Below are 16,118 nucleotides of genomic sequence, written 5' to 3'. Positions count from 1 at the left end.
GGCTAATATGACGCTGTGGCTGATTTGGGCCTGTGTGATGCACAGGGCTATAGCCTACGTCTGATACAGCGTCACGAAGGTGAGCAGAGCGGCAAAGAGAGAGGCGCTGTTTATTTCCATTTTTGGACTTGGTTGGTATTGAGCTTGTTTTATTGTAGTATACAGTATGTGCATTTTCCCCCTTTGTTATGGTTTTGCATGTAGTCTCAGGCCATTTATGATGGAAATAATTAGCCTATATTTAGAAAGTCGTGTTGCATTGGGATGTGAGTTGCATTCAGATTTGAGCATCAGTGTCAAGGCTATACTACGGCATTAGGCCCAACTGGGATGAGCCTGTACTGTAGTAATATGCTCTTGTAAATCTATGGTTTTTGTAACCATAGTAAATATCACATTTTCACTTGCAAAGTAAAAAAATAAAATAAAATAAAAGTGTGTGTGTTGGGGGGGGGGGGGGGGGGCACACATCAAGTCTGGTCACCCTAGGGCACCCTAGAGGGTTAATCCGGGCCTGACGGTTACCACATTTATCTATCAATATTTCACAAAAGAAAGACAAGACTAACTTTGAATTAATGTATTTTAAAGGAACTATGTTTTATTGTAAGTGTATTCATCCGCTGAACAGTTATTTATTGGTTGCTAAGCAACGGTAAGAATGTAACTTCGATAACATTATACAAACGCGGAGTAAAATGAAAAGATGTGTCAACATTCTATTTAGCCGTGCGTATGTCATGGATATCGGCACGGCTGGAACGCAAACTGACCAATAGAGACAACGGACCGGATCTATCCGTTGTATAATATTAATTAAGGGCGTTTCACTAACCATTTATAGGCAACTACGGGCGTTAAAATGGTGGGAGAAGACGCTCGTTCACATGCGCAAAATGTTGAGTTGATTGTGATTTCTGAAGGGAAACCAGCATGGGATATGCTTGTGCATATGTATTAGAAATCAGAATATTTTTGTGCGTAAACTTTCTATATTTCGGACTTTTCACGTCAATCCACCTGGTGTACACCTTCTTTTGTGTGTAGGCTACGCAACATTTATAAACGCCCTTGGTGCCTGAGTTGTATTTGCCTTGGACCATAGAGTGCAAATATATTTATTTTAAACACATACGTATTGCACATATCCATTTAAGTGAATTTTACTTCATTTCTAGATCTTTTATTTTTTATTTTTTATTAAGACAAAGATATTTATCTATCATGATTTAAAGTATTGTTTGTTCTGTGATTTATATTAGACTATCAGATTCTGTATTGAACGTACGATTACGATATTGAAGTATTACTAAAAGCGTAAAATAAGGTGCCTCGTATATCCGAGTTATTTCCCTAACACAAAGGTGTGTTATATATATATTTTAAAAGGTATACAAAAACTGTACTTACTATAATTAAGTTGCTATAGTAACTGTACATACTATTTTGCAACTGCTGAGCACATCGCTCTGAAAACCCTGTGAGAACCTTGTGAGTACCGTGTGAGAACCCTGGAACGTGAGTTCCCTTCCCAGTAAACAAAGAGTCCAAAAGACGTCCTAAAGACGTCATTTGGACGTCCTAGAAAGACGTCATCTGAACCCACATTCCGGCTTCCCTGAGGACGTCTTTTGGACTCTTTGTTTACTGGGTACAGGGGGACGGTGTGGGTCCTTACAGGGGGAAGGTGTGGGTCCTTACAGGGGGAAGGTGTGGGTCCTTACAGGGGGAAGGTGTGGGTCCTTACAGGGGTAACGTGAGGCCTCTTACAGGGGGAAGGTGTGGGTCCTTACAGGGGGAAGGTGAGGGTCCTTACAGGGGGAAGGTGTGGGTCCTTACAGGGGGAAGGTGTGGGTCCTTACAGGGGTAACGTGAGGCCTCTTACAGGGGGAAGGTGTGGCTGCCCACCACCTCCTGCCCGGGGCTCCAGGCCTGGTACAACTCCTGCAGAGCCCGGACGTCCTCCAGCGCGTCGTGAGCGTTGTACGACTTACGCAGGAAGTGGGAGACCAGGAACTCCTGGGAGTGCTTGGGTAGGCCTAGGTCAGCGAACAGGGCCTTGCTCATCAGGAAGGTGTCGAGGCACCCAGAGACCGCCTGCTGGAACCGCTGCCTCAACGAACACTCGTCCAGCGCCCGGCACAGCACGGGGCAGTCGAACCGCTTGCCGTTGTGGGCCGCCAGCAGGGGAGGAGAAGGGAAGGAGAGCAGGAAGGAGATGAAGGAGGAGAGGAGCTCCCCGAGGGGGACTGTGGGCAACGGTTGGCCGTGGTGGAGGAGGCTCTGGTCCTGGACGGTGAGGCCGGTGATCCTGGAGGCTTCGTATGCGATTTTGCAGCGAGGGACGGTGTACGCGTTGAAGGTCCGCTCCCCGCTGACGGCCGACAGCTGGGTGATGTCACACGCTGATGTGTCTAGGAAGGAGAAGGACGGGGCGTTTAGGTGGCGTAGCGGACTAAGCGTTGACCATGTAACCGCAGGGTTCCCGGTTCAATTCCGGCCGCGGACATATCCTGCATGTCATCCCTTCTCTCTCTCTCACCCATCCTTCCTGTCATATCTCTACTATCTCCATCACAATAATAAAAAAATAAAAAAAATATGAGTGGGACTGCCCCACTCAGAAAAAAATTAGAAAGGAGAAGGAGATACAGATTTGACACGTTGAAGATTTTCCGCCCCAACACCTGTCATGACAGCTCATAACTATTTTTTTGCTTTGCTTCTTTTTGTTCCTTCGATCACGGAGACTGCCAATGGCCCCGGGCTTGAGCTAGATTACTCTTCCTGCTACGACTAGTGGATTGATGATTCACTTGCTTAGTCAAATGTATTGATTGCCAAAATTGGAAATGGAAATGTAACTTCCGTAGGAATTAATGATTAACATGTTAATTAATAATTAACAGAGAATAGTGACATAAAATACTGTCAAAGGCTACTTTGATTGTTGCTACTAAACCTCTCTATTTCTGCCCTTAAATTAAGAAATCTGATCATAATTTGTATTACTTTTAAATGTAGTTATTTTTTACAATAAAACACATCCCCTCCTCCTGCACTGCAAAACCACCAGACATGTATTTTCACACAGGAACTTCCCTGCTGTTCTCTTTATTAAAGATACTTTTTTTTAGACACAGATGATAAAACACACAATATAACAATAAGAACAGACACCGATTAAGGTCATCACAGAACAGATGTAGTACAATACCTAATCCAGTGGTCTCCAGATCAAAGAAGACTATGGTGTGATCACCTGCCACCCCAGAATCCTAGGGGGGGAAAAAATCAACTTTATTAACCATCTAATAATTCACTTACTTAATTCTAGGATAATTTTCACTTTTGGATGATACATTATAAACAACATACAGTATATCTCAAAAGTGAGTACACCCTTTAGATTTTTGCAAATATTCTGTTATATCCTTTCAGGGGAAAACACTATCTTAATGAAACTTTGATATAACTTAAAGTAGTCAGTGTGCTGCTTGAATAACAGTATAGATTTATTGTCCTTTGAAAATTACTCAGTACACAGCTGTTAATGTCTAAACAGCTGGCAACAAAAGTGAGTACACCCCATAGTGAACATGTCTAAATTGTGCCCAAAGTGTCAATATTTTGTGTATCAAGTATATCAAAGTTTCATTAAGATAGTGTTATCCCCTGAAAGGATATGACAGAATATTTGCACAAATCTAAAGGGTGTACTCACTTTTGAGATATACTGTATATCGCATTATTATGTTTCACTATCTAGTAAACACATCACAACAACGATAAGAAAATAATAATAATAATAATAATAATAATAAAAGCTCTCACCGTGGACTGCATAGTGGCGTCGCGTCTGTCAGAATAAACAGGACTCTGGACTAGTGTCCTTATAATGAACTTTATATCGACCATACAGTTTAGTAACTGCGACGGTTAGTGACACGGACCTTTACTTTCGTTTCAGTTGATACGAAGCTACGTCTGTGTTTAGGGGATCGCCATGACTTCCAGTGAGTAACATGTCATTATTCGTTGCTTCGTTGAACAATGGGACAATGGGAACGTGGGACAATGGGAACGTCTGTGTTTAGGGGATCGCCATGACTTCCAGTGAGTAACATGTCATTATTCGTTGCTTCGTTGAACAATGGGCGACCCCCCCCATCCCCCAATCCTCAACTTGACGATGACCTGAATGGAGACTATTTCCAAGTCAAGGACATGAACACTCTTTTTGGACACAGCAGTAAGGGCCTGCATATTGTTCATCTTAATGTGAACAGTCTTGTGCCTAAACTGGACCAAATCAGAGAAATGTTCCATGACAGCAAGGTTCACATTTTGAGCTTCTCTGAGACCAAGTTTGATGAATCAATCAAAGACCCAGAGATTGAAATAGTAAACTATTCAGTCATCAGAAACGACAGGAACAGGTATGGGGGTGGTGTCTGCATGTACATTCACAACGATATTATCTTTAACACCCGGCATGACCTGAATCGTGACAAATTAGAATCTGTTTGGGTTGAAATTATCTTTAACAAAGCAAAACCGGTGCTGGTTGGTACTATCTACAGACCTCCCGATCAGAATGATTTCTATGATATTCTTGAGGGGTGCTTGGATGACGTTGACTGTGTGGAAAAGATTCTTATTGGGGATTGGAACACGGACATGCTCAGAAATGAAGCATCCGGCTTCAAATCCTTCACTAGGTTTTCTGAATTACACGGTCTCCGCCAACAAATTACCAAACCCACTAGGGTGTGTATTTCTACTCAAACCACCATAGATCTCATTCTAACATCGGATGAGTCCAAAATCTCCAAGAGTGGGGTTATTGTATGTGGGCTAAGTGATCATTACATGATCTTTTGCACTCGGATTCAGGTGAGATATGTATTTCTTCAGCTAGTAATGCTGACGTGGTCGATCGGTTGGAGTGAAAACCATATTGGACGTCACTGAGGAGGTTAGTGCTTTCAAGGTGATTGATTAATTGGGTAGAAAGGTTTGTTTCCAATCATTCTAATATTACTGGGAGAATGGATATTGGCCTGTAGTAAGAAGAAATAAGAGTTAGGTCCTCAGATTTAAAAATGGGGGTTTTCCAGCTGGAGGGAAAAATAGAAAGCTAAATACAGAGATTGATCAGGTGGTGGTGAAGAGGCATATTTAAGCCATAAAGTATCACAAACATGGGGAAATAAATAAATTAAAAATGTATATTGGATCTGTAATTAGGCAAGGCAAGTTTATTTGTATAGCACATTTCATACAACAGGGGCAATTCAAAGTGCTTTACGTACCGCATTTAAAAATACAGCAAGAGGAGAATAGTAAGAAAATAAAAATTACAATAATAGCTATATATAGAAATTAAATAGATAAACATGTAACAAGACAATAGACAGTGAATAAAAAGCACATGTTGAAGTTTAGATCGGAGTCTAGGATTACACCAATATTTCTGACCTGTTTTTTTTAGCTTGAAGAGAGAGAGAATCAAGTTTTTCACTGACTTTCTATCTTTTGTCAGGTGCACCGAATACAATTATCTCTGTTTTGTCTTTGTTTAGTTGGAGGAAGTTTTGTCTCATCCAGACGATTATTTGCTCAATGCAATGACAGAGATTAACGATGGGACTATAGTCATTCGGAGAGAGGGCTATGTAGATTTGAGCAGGGGCGGCGCTAGGGGGTGGCTACTGGGGCTCAAGCCCCGGATGTTTTCTGAAAAGCCCCGAATGTTTTACTTAAAAAAAAAAAAAAAAACTCTCGTGAGTAACGTGCAGTACCGGAGTCCAACAGAGAGGCAGCAGCTGCGCGACATTAGCCTGCATACTGCGTAGCCTACCCTGCCCTGAAGAAGAAGTGATCTCAATCAGTGCCTGACTTGCAAAAGTGTACGGATGGATATCCGAAAGTTGTTTTCAACAAAACAAGCGCCAAGAACTGTTGCAGCAGCCGTATCAGCAGCTGACAACAATGACATGACCAGCAGTGATGACATAGATGATGTTTCAGGTTTGTGAATCTTATTAGAAAGGTGACTGACTCACTGACACTACTTTTCCGGTTTGCTAATGCTAGCTGGCTATCATAACATAACGTTATGTTATAATGAAAATGAAACATAGCAAGGTACTGTTACGGTACATGGTAAGAAATCAAACAAAGGATAATACTTATGGAATGGAATGGACTTTATTTGAAAAACAGATGGAATGAAGTGGTTATTCACTTTATACAAATAAAGTGAATAACAGGCTGATAGTCTTTGATATCTGCACTCTGGTTGACTGAGTAACAAGTGAAAAAGAATGATGTAACGTTAATGTTACAGCTAGTAAACATGGAGTAACCACATTAAGTATGCCCTTATGGTAGTATGTATGTATACAGAACATGACTCAAATCTATCCTTAAATGTAACGCTAACTAACTAAGTTTGTTTAATGTCCCAGGGGGGATTTGATTTCACAGTACTATACACAGGCCAACAATACATGTAATATATCGTCATATAACACAGGACAAGACTCTAAATACAATATAAGTGGTGAGCACAGAGTCTGCCCTGATATACATACTGTAACATAACTAGCCTCAGCCCATCAATTATGTAATTCTATACAAATATAAATGATGGTGACTGGCAGGGGGAGCTACGTGTGCTGATCTCCCTCTGTGCCCAGAACCACCACAATTAGTTTGCTTCATTAAAGGGTGTGAATGTATATGTGTTCTCCAGTGCCTTTTGTCCGCTTTAAGGTGGTGGTAAGTTGAAGGTTGAAGGCAAAATTTTCCGGCGCGCTCTGCGCGCACATTATATTCTCCCTCTGGGCTAAGCCCCGGATCTCCTACGATCCTAAATCCGCCCCTGGATTTGAGTGTCATCCGCATAGTTGTGGTACGCTATTTTGTTCTTTTTTTAGGATGTGTCCAAGCATGTATATTGAATATTAAACAATACTTGCATGTTATGAAAGGTATTGTCGTAAATAATAAGGTGAACAGAAGGACAAATTACATTTAAAATGTATTTTAAGATCTGCCTTCATTATCGTCATGCAGTCAGTATGGATTAATTAAGCGTTATGTAACGAGAAGCCCTGGTATATCGTGGCTATCGGCACAGCTAGTGGGGTGGTTAGGCACGACGGTTACCACATCTATCTATCAATATTTCACAAAAGAAAGACAAGACTAACTTTGAATTAATGTATTTTAAAGGAACTATGTTTTATTGTAAGTGTATTCATCCGCTGAACAGTTATTTATTGGTTGCTAAGCAACGGTAAGAATGTAACTTCGATAACATTATACAAACGCGGAGTAATTTGAAAAGATGTGTCAACATTCCATTTAGCCGTGCGTATGTCATGGATATCGGCACGGCTGGAACGTAAACTGACCAATAGAGACAATGGACCAAACTGACCAATAGAGACAACGGACCGGATCTATCCGTTGTATAATCTTAATTAAGGGCGTTTCACTAACCATTTATAGTATGGGCGTTAAAATGGTGGGAGAAGACGCTCGTTCACATGCGCAAAATGTTGAGTTGATTGTGATTTCTGAAGGGAAACCAGCATGGGACATGCGTGTGCATATGTATTAGAAATCAGAATATTTTTTGTGCGTAAACTTTCTATATTTCGTACGTACGCAACCTTTTCACGTCAATCCTCCTGGTGTACACCTTCTTTTGTGCGTAGGCTACGCAACGTTTATAAACAATGCCCTTGGTGCCTGAGTTGTATTTGCCTTGGACCATAGAGTGCAAATATATTTGTAACACATATCGCCCATATCCATTTAAGTGAATTTTACTTCATTTCTAGATCATTGTTATTTATTTATTTATTTAGACAAAGATATTTATCTATCATGATTTAAAGTATCGTTTGTTCTGTGATTTCTATTAGACTATCAGATTCTGTATTGAACGTACGATTACGATAACATATTTAAGTATTACTAAAAGCGTAAAATAAGGTGCCTCGTATGTATCCAGTTATTTCCCTAACACAAAGGTGTGTTATATATATATTTTTTTAAAGGTATACAAAAACTGTACTTACTATAATTAAGTTACTATAGTTACTATAGTAACTTACTATAGTAACTGTACATACAATTTTGCAACTGCTGAGCACATCGCTCTGAAAACCCTGTGAGAACCTTGTGAGTACCGCATGAGAACCCTGGAACGTGAGTTCCCTTCCCAGTAAACAAAGAGTCCAAAAGTCTTTTGGACGTCCTAGAAAGACGTCATCTGAACCCACATTCCGGCTTCCCTGAGGATGTCTTTTGGACTCTTTGTTTACTGGGTACAGGGGGAAGGTGAGGCCTCTTACAGGGGGAAGGTGTGGGTCCTTACAGGGGGAAGGTGTGGGTCCTTACAGGGGGAAGGTGTGGGTCCTTACAGGGGGAACGTGAGGCCTCTTACAGGGGTAACGTGAGGCCTCTTACAGGGGGAAGGTGTGGGTCCTTACAGGGGGAAGGTGTGGCTGCCCACCACCTCCCGGCCGGGGCTCCAGGCCTGGTACAACTCCTGCAGAGCCCGGACGTCCTCCAGCGCGTCGTGAGCGTTGTACGACTTACACAGGAAGTGGGAGACCAGGAACTCCTGGGAATGCTTGGGTAGGCCTAGGTCAGCGAACAGGGCCTTGCTCATCAGGAAGGTGTCGAGGCACCCAGAGACCGCCTGCTGGAACCGCTGCCTCAACGAACACTCGTCCAGCGCCCGGCACAGCACGGGGCAGTCGAATCGCTTGGCATTGTGGGCCGCCAGCAGGGGAGGAGAAGGGAAGGAGAGCAGGAAGGAGATGAAGGAGGAGAGGAGCTCCCCGAGGGGGACGGTGGGCACCGGTTGGCCGTGGTGGAGGAGGATCTGGTCCTGGACGGTGAGGCCGGTGATCCTGGAGGCTTCGTCGGCGATTTTGCAGCGAGGGACGGTGTACGCGTTGAAGGTCCGCTCCCCGCTGACGGCCGACAGCTGGGTGATGTCACACGCTGACGTGTCTAGGAAGGAGATGAAGGTTTAATTTGGCACGTTGAAGATTTTCCACCCCAACACCTGGTGAGCTTAGAATTATCAGGTTCTATCTCCGTTTAGGGCAGTTCAGAGATATTGGGCGTCAAAGTTTTTACATTCCATTATGTTTTATGAGACGGAACCTTTGTATTTTATTAATTACTAACTAAAAAATGTCAACATTTTAAAAATAACATCACACAGGCATTAATAAACACCCAATGGATCAGATTATGTAAAAAACTAAATTTTGACAAAAATTGAGATAGAACCTTATAATTCTAACGTCACAACCTGTCATGACACTTCATAACTTTTTTTTTGTTTCTTTTTGTTCCTTCTATCACGGAGACTGCCAATGGCCCCGGGCCTGAGCTAGATTACTCTTCCTGCTACGACTGGTGGATTGATGATTCACTTGCGTAGTCAAATGTATTGATTGTAAGTCACTTTGGAATAAGGCGTCTGCTAAATGCAAAAAAAAATCAATGTAAATGTAACTTCCGTAGGAATTAATGATTAACATGTTAATTAATAATTAACAGAGAATAGTGACATAAAATACTGTCAAAGGCTACTTTGATTGTTGCTACTAAACCTCTCTATTTCTGCCCTTAAATTAAGAAATCTGATCATAATTTGTATTACTTTTAAATGTAGTTATTTTTTACAATGAAACACATCCCCTCCTCCTGCACTGCAAAACCACCAGAAATTTATTTTCACACAGGAACTTCCCTGCTGTTCTCTTTATTAAAGATACTTTTTTTAAGACACAGATGATAAAACACACAATATAACAATAAGAACAGACACCGATTAAGTTCATCACAGAACAGATGTAGTACAATACCTAATCCAGTGGTCTCCAAATCAAAGAAGACTATGGTGTGATCACCTGCCACCCGAGAATCCTAGGGGGGGAAAAATAAACGTTATTAATCTAATAACTTAATTAATCTAATAATTCACTTACTTAATTCTAGGATAATTTTCACTTTTGGATGATACATTATAAACAACATACAGTATATCTCAAAAGTGAGTACACCCTTTAGATTTTTGCAAATATTCTGTTATATCCTTTCAGGGGATAACATTATCTTACTGAAACTTTGATATAACTTAAAGTAGTCAGTGTGCTGCTTGAATAACAGTATAGATTTATTGTCCTTTGAAAATTACTCAGTACACAGCTGTTAATGTCTAAACATCTGGCAACAAAAGTGAGTACACCCCATAGTGAACATGTCTAAATTGTGCCCGTTTAAGTTATATCAAAGTTTCATTAAGATAATGTTATCCCCTGAAAGGATATGACAGAATATTTGCAAAAATCTAAAGGGTGTACTCACTTTTGAGATATACTGTATATCGTATTATTATGTTTCACTATCTAGTAAACACATCACAACAACGATAATAAAATAACAATAATAATACTACTACTACTACTAATAATAATAAAAGCTCTCACCGTGGACTGCATAGTGGCGTCGCGTCTGTCAGAATAAACAGGACTCTGGACTAGTGTCCTTATAATGAACTTTATATCGACCATACAGTTTAGTAACTGCGACGGTTAGTGACACGGACCTTTACTTTCGTTTCAGTTGACACGAAGCTACGGCTATGTTTAGGGGATCGCCATGACTTCCAGTGAGTAACATGTCATTATGTGTCCCGTCCCACTGCATGAATACGTGACTGGGACTGGGGAGGGACACAGAACTGCATGTTACCTAACTTCAGTCAGATGGTTTGAACGTCACGCAGATGAGTCATTTCAACGGGCCAGGCCAGGGTTGGGTTTGGTCCATACAGAGAATATTCTCCACAGTTCGCTCGTTTCGTTTCATTCTTCTTACTTGCCTGGAAATGGTTCATGAACAGTCGCCTGTTGACGTTGTGTTGTGTTCATTAATTCGCTCTGAGAGCGCCGGAGCGCACACTGGGTCCAACGTCACAAAGAGACCAAGGCATTTGATTGGACTGGAGGCGTTCCATGAGTGCTGATCAGATTTCCAGAGCGAATTTACGAACGCGGCCGTTGTGTTTTTTTAGGGAGAGATCTCTCAGATGATCCGCTAGTTTTAATAAATGACACTCACCTGATTGTGTTGATATCATTGTAGTTTTAATAAATGACACTCACCTGATTGTGTTGATATCATTGTAGTTTTAATAAATGACACTCACCTGATTGTGTTGATATCACATTATAGTTTTAATAAATGACACTCACCTGATTGTGTTGATATCATTGTAGTTTTAATAAATGACACTCACCTGATTGTGTTGATATCATTGTAGTTTTAATAAATGACACTCACCTGATTGTGTTGATATCATTGTAGTTTTAATAAATGACACTCACCTGATTGTGTTGATATCATTGTAGTTTTAATAAATGACACTCACCTGATTGTGTTGATATCATTGTAGTTTTAATAAATGACACTCACCTGATTGTGTTGATATCATTGTAGTTTTAAGCGGCTTACATCCATGATGAATAAATCACACCCTTGATACCAGATTGGCTCCAGTTTTGCTTTTTTTAATAAGCAGATGAGTATTTTTTTTTAAACAACCATAGACATAGATTTGCATCTTAACTTAGTTAAAAAAAAGAAGAAAAAATGACACAAACTGAACCTTATACACACAACTGTGTCCAGAGTAGCACACACAGAGAGACACACTGCTCAAGTTGGGATTCCGCTGTTCAGCACAATTATGACCAGACCAGTTTTGTTTGGGGCCTGTTATTAATAAAACATTTAACATGATTCATCATATAGAAGAAGTCGTACACAGGATAATATATCCTTTTTATAACAGGCATTTTTTTTTTCAATGTGTACACACTCTTTAAAGCATGATCATAAATACAATATATCGTCTATAAAAAGGGAACAAAAACAAAACAAAACGACAAGAAAGCAGAGCATGCCTTCCAGTGATAGGTACATTCACTTTTTGCAGGATACCATGGACCAACGCCAGCCTAATACCACCTTAGTTCATTGAGCTTCTGGGTATTTACCCCCAACACCCCTAGTGCCCCCCTCAGACTGACCCCCCACACCCCTGGTGCCCCCCTCAGACTGAAGTCAACACCCCTAGTGCCCCCCTCAGACTGAAGTCAACACCCCTAGTGCCCCCCTCAGACTGAAGTCAACACCCCTAGTGCCCCCCTCAGACTGAAGGTCACAGTGCTCTTTCTGAAGACAAGCTTGGCCGCGTTCGTAAATTCGCTCTGAGAACGCCGGAGCGCCCACGTGACTGCCTCTAGGCCAATCAAATGACTCCGAGTCACTCGGTTCCATTATGACGTTGAACGCAGTGTTGCGATACGGCGAATTTACGAACGCGGCCCATTGTTGTTCTGCCTGTTTTGAATAGAGTGGAGAACCTGGATGGAACAGTTCTCATAGAGGAGGCAAGCTTGTCTCTCTCACACACACACACACACACACACACACACAACGATGGAATTCCCTTACTGTATGACTATGAAAAGAGAGTAATTGTGTTGAAGATATAGATCGGTGCTTGTTGACAGCATCTGATGACTGAGTACAGCAATAACAACAAATTGAATACTCTTTTACCCAGTATGCATTGGTGTAAAGAGCTACAGAGGGTCCCTATAGGACATACAGACACAGGATATTGCACAGTAAGTATACAGAGAGTGACAGCCAGGGTTGGCATGTACAGAGTAATAGAGATAATGAGTGACTGTCACCTGTTTGAATACACTGACTGGACGGTTAATTGATTGATTGCTTTGTGAAACGTTTACATAATACACATTACCTCAGAGTTACTGCTACTGCTCATCTGAGCCCGATAGTGGAGTGGATGACGAGGTTGTCATATAACCATGTAAACACCTAACACAGGAGATGCTGGAGACCCAGGAGACGCTGTTCTGTCTGACGTGGATGAACTGGATGAGAGACGGATGGATGGCAGAGGACGGTGTGCGTGTGTGTGTGTGTGTGTGTGTGTCGTAAAGGTTGGACTTGCTGACTTCAAATGGACAGAAGCCGAGACAGTAGTAAGAACCAACTACACACACACGTGCACGCACACATGCACACATATACACACACACACACGTGCGCACGCACACACACACACACATGCGCACACGTATGCACGCACCCACACGCGCGCGCGCACACACACGCACGGACGGACAATAAAAATGGCTTTCAACTCAACAACAAAAAACTAATAATTGCATGTTGATAACAAAGAAAAAAACAACAACAACAACAACATATACGGAAAATAGAACATCAACAACAACAACAATAATAATAACACACCGGTAAAAAGACAACAAAAATAAATTCAACTCCTGATTTGGTTAACTCTTAACACTGATGTCTCAGAACAAAACAAAGGTTTGTAGGGAACACAGATCACCCATGGAGGGAAAGGCAATACAATACAAATACATTATGGCTGATGAACGTTTGGATACCGCCAGTGGCTCGGCATCAACGACGATGACTACAGCGCTCTGACGTCTGAACTCTGAGAGAGAGAGAGAGAGAGAAGAGAGAAAGAGAGAAAGAGAGAGAGAGAGAGGAGAGGGAGGGAGAGAGAGAGGTAGAGGGAGGGAGAGAGAGAGAGGAGAGGGAGGGAGGGAGAGAGAGAGAGAGAGAGAGAGGAGAGGGAGGGAGGGAGGGAGGGAGAGAGAGAGGAGAGGGAGGGAGGGAGGGAGGGAGAGAGAGAGGAGAGTGAGGGAGGGAGAGAGAGAGAGAGAGAGGAGAGGGAGGGAGGGAGAGAGAGAGAAGAGAGAGAGAAGCAAGAGAGAGAGAGAGAGAAGCGAAAGAGAAGCGAGAGAGAGAGAGAAGAGAGAGAGAAAGAGAAGAGAGAGAAGAGAGAGAGAGAGAGAAGCTGCTTCACCTCAGGAGAGAGAGAGAGAAGAGAGAGAGAGAGAGATGCTGCTTCACTTCAGGAGAGAGAGAGAGAGAGAAGAGAGAGAAGAGAGAGAGAGAGAGATGCTGCTTCACTTCAGGAGAGAGAGAGAGAGAGAGAGAGAGAGAGAAGAGAGAGAGAGAGAGAGAGAGAGAGAGAGAGAGAGACGCTGCTTCACCTTCAGGAGAGAGAGACAGAAGGAGCACCAACTGAACACAGAGTGGCTCTGTTCCAAACAAACACAAACAAACAACACAAACAGGCAAAAAAACAAAAAAAAACACATAAAACAAACAAAAACCATAACCTGAATCCCCAAACACATCACTTTTTTTTGCAAAATACTCCTGACGACAAGAGACAAGATATAAACATTGAACAACCCCAGGAGTCCTTTTTATGCACACTTTTTTTTTCAATAATATAATAATAACAATAATAATAATATCATATTACACATATTTATAACATATTGCCGGCGTAGTCTCTTAAACGGGCATAGGAAACGTGTCATGAGGGAGCATGCAGCCTCTCTGACAAGGCTGTTCTGTGTAAACGTGAACGTGGAGAGAGAGTAGCCTAGCGTAGCCTAGCTCAGGATCCTCTCAAAATGGCCGCCGACGACCCTTAGTGCTCTGAGCTGCCGGACCTGCTCAACAGAGGGCGCTGTCTGACCTCCTCCTCCCTTTGTCTCTTCTCTTCAGCCCCTCTTGTCTTGTGTCCCCCTGGAGCTCCAGCAAGGGGTCGGTCAAGGAGGGGGGGGGGGGGCACGGAGTTCAAAGGGCAAGGGGCAGCCAAGGTGGAGGGGGAGGTGGGGTGGGGTGGGGGGGGGGGGGGCGCTCGCTAGCTTCCCTACACCAACCACAGCATCTCTCTCCTCCTCCTCCTCTCCTCCGTTCTAGCGCCTCCACCACTCCGTCTGAGGACTCTCTCTCTTATCGTTCGTCCCTCTCCGTCTCTCTCTCTCTCTCGCCGTACGGGACGGTGTCCAGTTGCATTGTGGGAGCCGGGCTGCGGTGCCCTTTCCTCCCGAGGACATAACAGGGCACAGCAGGGAGAGAGAGAGAGAGGCTGTGCGCTGAAGAGAGGGCTTAGTGAGAGGTGGGTGGGGTGCTAACCTTCTCCCCCTCCTCCCCTCCCTCCCCTTCCTGACGTCGACGACTGAGGGTTACTTTGGTCCCCCCCCCCCGCCCCCCCCAACTAACCCTTACTATACATCTCCATCTCCAGACCCCCCCCCACCCTCCGCTCACACCATGAACTCGTTGCTGCCGTACAGAACCAGCGGCTGGGGGTGGGAGCCAAAGTCGGGGGGAGGGAACTCCCCCCTCCTGTGGGAGGAGTCTAGCGGGGGGAGGGTCTCGCGGGGGGAGCTCCTGCTCAGTCTGAGTCTGTGGCGGCTCTTCGACCCCCCCCCCGATGACGTCACCGCGGACCCCCCCTCCAGCGAGGAGGAGAGGGGGGTGGGAGGGCAGGAGGGGAGGAGGAGGGGGCCGGAGGAGGAGGAACGGAAGCGGTAGTTGGGGGAGGAGGAGAGGGAGGAGGTGGAGGGAGGGTGGTAGGAGGAGGAGGAGGAAGAGGAGGGCGAGGAGGAGGAGAGGGGGGTGAAGCCGGAGGAGTCCGCAGAGTCCAGGGAGTCGGGCTGTCTCCTCAGGGCGCGGCGGCTCTGGGCTTCCGACTTCCTGGGGCGGTAGGAGCCGGACTGGCCCGGGCCTCTCTCTGTGTGGGGGAGGGGGGGGGGGAGGTGAGGAAGGTGTGCTGCACATAGGCCTGGAACTATTACACATTTTATGACTACGTTTTCTACCTGATTGGAAAAGAAGAGACCGCACACCGCAGAAAACTTGGGCGAGGTGCTGGCAGCGGAGCAGAATACTATTGAATGGAGTAGAAGCCGCACTCTCTAGTTCCAGATGCAAAAATTTGGTTTTAATATGACAACGGTTTCGGCCGTAGCCTTCGTCAAGTCTTACATACAAAAAAATAAGTAAGTATCTATGTAAGACTTGACAAAGGCTACGGCCGAAACCGTTGTCATATTAAAACCACATTTCTGCATCTGGAACTAGAGTGTGCGGCGTCTACTACTTTTTCTACCTGGCCACGTACCCACATACACTAGGCA

The 16,118-nt window shown here is 43.7% G+C and overlaps 3 protein-coding genes across 4 annotated transcripts in view; all 3 read right to left on the bottom strand.

The window, feature by feature from the left end:
- Positions 1-470: 470 nt before the first annotated feature.
- LOC308164947 (DNA polymerase III subunit epsilon-like) lies at positions 471-10,725 on the bottom strand. 2 transcript variants are annotated; one of them, XR_013937665.1, is made up of 4 exons: positions 10,530-10,725; positions 9,906-9,966; positions 7,421-9,039; positions 471-795 (listed from the first exon to the last, which is right to left on the bottom strand). XR_013937665.1 is itself a non-coding variant. In XM_080539022.1 (3 exons), the coding sequence occupies exons 1-3, from the start codon at positions 10,611-10,613 to the stop codon at positions 8,507-8,509; spliced, it is 678 nt and encodes a 225-aa protein (XP_080395148.1). In that variant the 5' UTR covers positions 10,614-10,725; the 3' UTR covers positions 5,248-8,506. The 2 variants fall into 2 exon arrangements, 1 of the variants encoding a protein (XP_080395148.1); XM_080539022.1 differs by lacking the exon at positions 471-795 and having other exon boundaries at positions 5,248-9,039.
- Positions 1,751-3,898, bottom strand: LOC308164786 (three-prime repair exonuclease 1-like). The gene is made up of 3 exons (XM_080538814.1): positions 3,835-3,898; positions 3,218-3,278; positions 1,751-2,414 (listed from the first exon to the last, which is right to left on the bottom strand). Exons 1-3 carry the CDS (start codon positions 3,844-3,846, stop codon positions 1,882-1,884), a joined length of 606 nt encoding a protein of 201 aa, XP_080394940.1. The 5' UTR covers positions 3,847-3,898; the 3' UTR covers positions 1,751-1,881.
- A 4,517-nt stretch (positions 10,726-15,242) lies between the features above and the next one.
- The window catches only part of myo9ab (myosin IXAb), a gene marked incomplete at both ends in the record, with an annotated part of 125,820 nt that continues 124,944 nt past the window's right edge, over positions 15,243-16,118 (bottom strand). Inside the window, 2 exons of the mRNA XM_080539150.1 lie at positions 15,243-15,434; positions 15,471-15,706. Of these exons, the coding sequence (XP_080395276.1) occupies positions 15,243-15,434; positions 15,471-15,706 (428 nt within the window). The remainder of the gene's footprint in view (positions 15,435-15,470; positions 15,707-16,118) is intronic.

The sequence above is a fragment of the Nansenia antarctica genome (genome assembly GCF_963989245.1).
Source record: "Nansenia antarctica genome assembly, chromosome: 9".
NCBI classification, from domain to species: Eukaryota; Metazoa; Chordata; class Actinopteri; order Argentiniformes; family Microstomatidae; genus Nansenia; species Nansenia antarctica.
Note: the sequence above shows the minus strand (reverse complement) of the source record. Positions and strands in the feature narration are given on the sequence as shown.

Coding starts and splice junctions, on each gene's coding strand:
- LOC308164786 (XM_080538814.1), bottom strand. Junction 2,415..3,217: donor TCTGGAGACCACTGGATTAG/GTATTGTACTAC, acceptor TCTCCTTCCTAG/ACACATCAGCGTGTGACATC.
- LOC308164947 (XM_080539022.1), bottom strand. CDS start 10,613: ATGGTCGATATAAAGTTCATTATAAGGACACTAGTCCAGAGTCCTGTT. Junction 9,967..10,529: donor ACGCCACTATGCAGTCCACG/GTGAGAGCTTTT, acceptor TTCCCCCCCTAG/GATTCTCGGGTGGCAGGTGA. Junction 9,040..9,905: donor TTTGGAGACCACTGGATTAG/GTATTGTACTAC, acceptor TCTCCTTCCTAG/ACACGTCAGCGTGTGACATC.